The sequence below is a fragment of the Bidens hawaiensis genome, unplaced genomic scaffold (genome assembly GCF_021521415.1).
Source record: "Bidens hawaiensis isolate Kalapana, Puna unplaced genomic scaffold, B.hawaiensis_p1.1 tig00012724_1, whole genome shotgun sequence".
Taxonomy (NCBI): Eukaryota; Viridiplantae; Streptophyta; class Magnoliopsida; order Asterales; family Asteraceae; genus Bidens; species Bidens hawaiensis.
This window is the reverse complement of record NW_027492052.1, coordinates 459,193-462,805: the sequence shown is the minus strand read 5'-3', so window position 1 is coordinate 462,805 and position 3,613 is coordinate 459,193. Positions and strand designations below refer to the sequence as shown.

Genomic DNA, 3,613 nt, shown 5'->3' with positions numbered 1-3,613 from the left:
TGATTAATTGGGTATGTATTGATGATTCTGAGATGTTGAGATGTGCTTTATAGATCAATTTCGTGAATATAAATATTCTTATACATTAAGATACGTTAAGGATTATTGTATTGTATCTTTTGTCTGTATGCCTATATACATGTATGTACTTATACAGGATTTTTTTTGTTTTTTTTAGCATTTTGTGTAGTCGGTAATAAAATACCAATTACATCATTTTTGTATGTATTCTTATTAACTTAAGCAGAAAGGTAAGTCTCAAAGCCGGCAGCTGACAGAAACAAGCAGCAAGATATTAATCCATTACTTTTTTTGTCAATTCTCCTGTAACCCAACGTACCTTTTGGTCAATATAACCTCCCTCTTGCCTCTTCAACTCTTAAACTGCATCAAACCCTAATTTTATCATCCTTTATTCTCTAGACAACGCAGTTTCTTGATCTTAAAGTTATGGGTTCTGAGAAGCATGGGAACAATTCAGAGACTTCGAGCGATCAAGAAACTGATCGCTCGTTGTCTCCTAATAGCTCGAAAGAGGGTTTGGGTCGCTCTTACGAGTGTACCTTTTGCAAAAGAGGGTTCACAAATGCTCAAGCATTAGGTGGTCACATGAATATTCATAGAAAAGACAAAGCAAAAGCAAAAAAACACAACAATGCTTCAACCAAGCCCAAGAAAGATCATCATTCGACGGTTTCTTCGAAATCTTTTAATTATCTTATTCCTAATGAAGAGGCTCAAAATCATGGTTCTTTATTCGGGTTCTCGACACACAATCATGGTTATCAGTTTATGCCATCAAACCCTAATTTTAGTGCTCTTCATGAGGAGCATTTGAGAGTGAATTTGAATCTTGGAATTGGGAGTTCCGAAATGGGAAGTGGTAATATAGAGCGTGCGAAAGTAAGGCATGAAGATTGGATCCAAAACGATGTCGATTTGGAGCTACGTCTAGGTCAATATCCTTAGATTGATCTATCTTTTTTGCTTATGACAAGAAGGAAACACATGTTCAAAATGGAAACAAGAATTGGCTGATATTGGGTGAAGTACTTCTTAATTTCATTCTATATATATTTTGTACCTTGGTATATATATACTACAAACCTTGTTTATTTGTATGGCTTATTAATCATGTACTATTGTACTCTATATGTTCAACTCATGCAATATACTAATTTGAACTAAAGTATTTGAAATTATTAAATTCTACATTTTCTTCTGCTTTCCCTCACATTTAGAAGATTCATGCTACTATAGTTTGTTTTGGTCCTTAAACCGCCAAAAACCGACACCTAATTATTCTTCGGACAAGAAGAATTTGGTAGTGATATCTTAAAGCCATAGAATTTAAAAAAAAAAATGGTTCCATATAACACTTTTGCATACTTGATTTGTTCTAAGAAGGCAACTAGTATAGTCATAGTTTATGTTTACTTACACTGCTTTATTACAATTCTAATTAATCGTTAAAACTTTTCGGATGCGCGTTCTCCCTCTTGATAAGTTAATAATATATGTGGCAACAATGCTTTCTTTATATTCAACATATATGGATCACAATTTCTTAAGACCTTGGCATATTTGATATATATGTTCTAAGAAGGCAACTAGCTAGTTTATGTTCACTTACAAGGCTTTATTACAATTCTAATTATCGTTAACTTTTCCGACGCGTGATATACCTCTTAATACTTTCTACTGTTCTAGCTACATAATGGATCATAATTTCTTCAGTCAACATGATTTGTTGTCTTTGATGTTGGTCACAGCTTTGGTCACCTTGGAAGGTATAATTAGTTGTAATTTTCTTGTTGTTTTGTATTTTGGCCTGTCTAAATTATTAACTTTTCTAAATTGTATAAAACTATGCACGTACTGATCTTATGTTTACCAACTAATTGGTATTATTAGGTGCTAATTATTCAAGCCTAGTGTTTAACTCCCAAATTATCCAATTGTCATCTTCACCTTCTCATCTTCTGTCATGTGGATCTTTAATCAACTTACTTTCTTAATTATCAACCTAATTAATTTTCCCATGAAAAATATGTAAATTTTGTAAACTTGCACATGCAATTGCACCTATTAAAATACATGATCCTACAATGATCATAGTAATTAACTCTAGAAGTAGGAATGCTCGCTATGCGGTTTAACCGAATAACCAATGTGGTCCATTTGTTGTTTATTCGAGTTATTTGGTATTTATACCTGTCCGATGGACGGGATAGTTTAATATAATAATTTATAAACCCTTTTTTGTATCTTAACGAACACACATGAACATTAAATGAAGATACACTAAGAAAACTCAAAATAGAATGTATAGGACCTACACTAACATAACCATAAAATGATATGAAATAATAAAGAGTATACCAATTCAAAATATAATAAATGATGATAAACCCGAATGCATCAAACTGATAAAGAAGATCAGTAAAACATTTAATAAAAGATGGTACCTTGGCATGTTGATAAGTTGCTTTGATCATGGTCTCTATTAGAATGTTCACATTTTAATTTAGGAACATTAACACATTTTTTTGTGCATACTTTTACTTAACTTTCAGTTAGTGCCATATTAATGTTGCCCAAAAACTACCTTGTGTCACCACCATTTTAAGTATGACTACCCAATTAACATGGTTAGTATTTAATCTTGAGATGATCAGAAGGCTATAATCGACCCAAAAAGCGGTTACACTCTTTCGGGTTAGTAATATATATAATTTCACTTTTGGTTATCGGTGAAACCGAATTAAACAAATTGGTTTAAATGTTACGTTTTAAATTGTCCCCAGCCCCTAAAAACCGAATAAACGTGTATTTAACTCGTATAATAACTATGATATCATGAATAACTCGATCCAAACAGCTTTCCATTTAACTTTTGGGTGAATTAATGCTTCTTTCATGAAAATTTTAGGTGTGTGTTTCTTTGTCTAAGGTGTGGTTTATTTCATCCGAGTGAAGACCTCTGACATGAAGATACAAACACCTAAAAGGCTAAATCAATATTTTTAAAATCGTATCGGACATCAGACATGTCGCTCTATTGGTTCACTAATTGGATTGGTTTTAAAACCGGATTACATTATAATCAATGTAACTTTAAAAGTTATATGTGAGATACAATATATATATATATATATATATATATATATATATATATATAAATCTAATTTTCATCTTTAATTTAGGAAATAACTTAGTAACTATGACATTAATAGAGATTAAGAATATATATAATATATTAAGATCATAAATATCTAAAAATTATATAAATCATGCATGTTTCTTTCTAGTACTAAACAAAGGGAGGTCCTATAAAATGGTGCCCTACTCACCTAGAAAGAACAACAACCATGACCCCATGCTCATGTTCCCAATGGTGTGCTGTATAATTTCTTGTTGGTTTTATTTAAATTGTTATGTTCTAAGTAGTTTTCTATGTCTCTAAGAAGTTTTGTTGATTTTTAAATAACTGGCCGGCTTAAACATGTCTGGTCCATGTGTGCGTAACCAGACAGGTGCAGTTTCTGCCTTCTGGTTAAACCAGTTAGACCGCATACTTCTTTTTTCTTTTAAAAAATAAAAACAAAGGCTT

General features: G+C 31.7%; 1 protein-coding gene across 1 annotated transcript; it reads left to right on the top strand.

Annotated features, from left to right (window-relative positions):
* The first annotated feature begins 450 nt into the window (after positions 1-450).
* LOC143541896 (transcriptional regulator TAC1-like) lies at positions 451-969 on the top strand. Its single transcript, XM_077034587.1, has one exon. The coding sequence runs from the start codon at positions 451-453 to the stop codon at positions 967-969; it is 519 nt and encodes a 172-aa protein (XP_076890702.1).
* The last annotated feature ends 2,644 nt before the right edge of the window (positions 970-3,613 follow it).

Excerpts from the sequence above, each read along its gene's own strand:
- LOC143541896 (XM_077034587.1), top strand. The coding sequence starts at position 451 with ATGGGTTCTGAGAAGCATGGGAACAATTCAGAGACTTCGAGCGATCAA.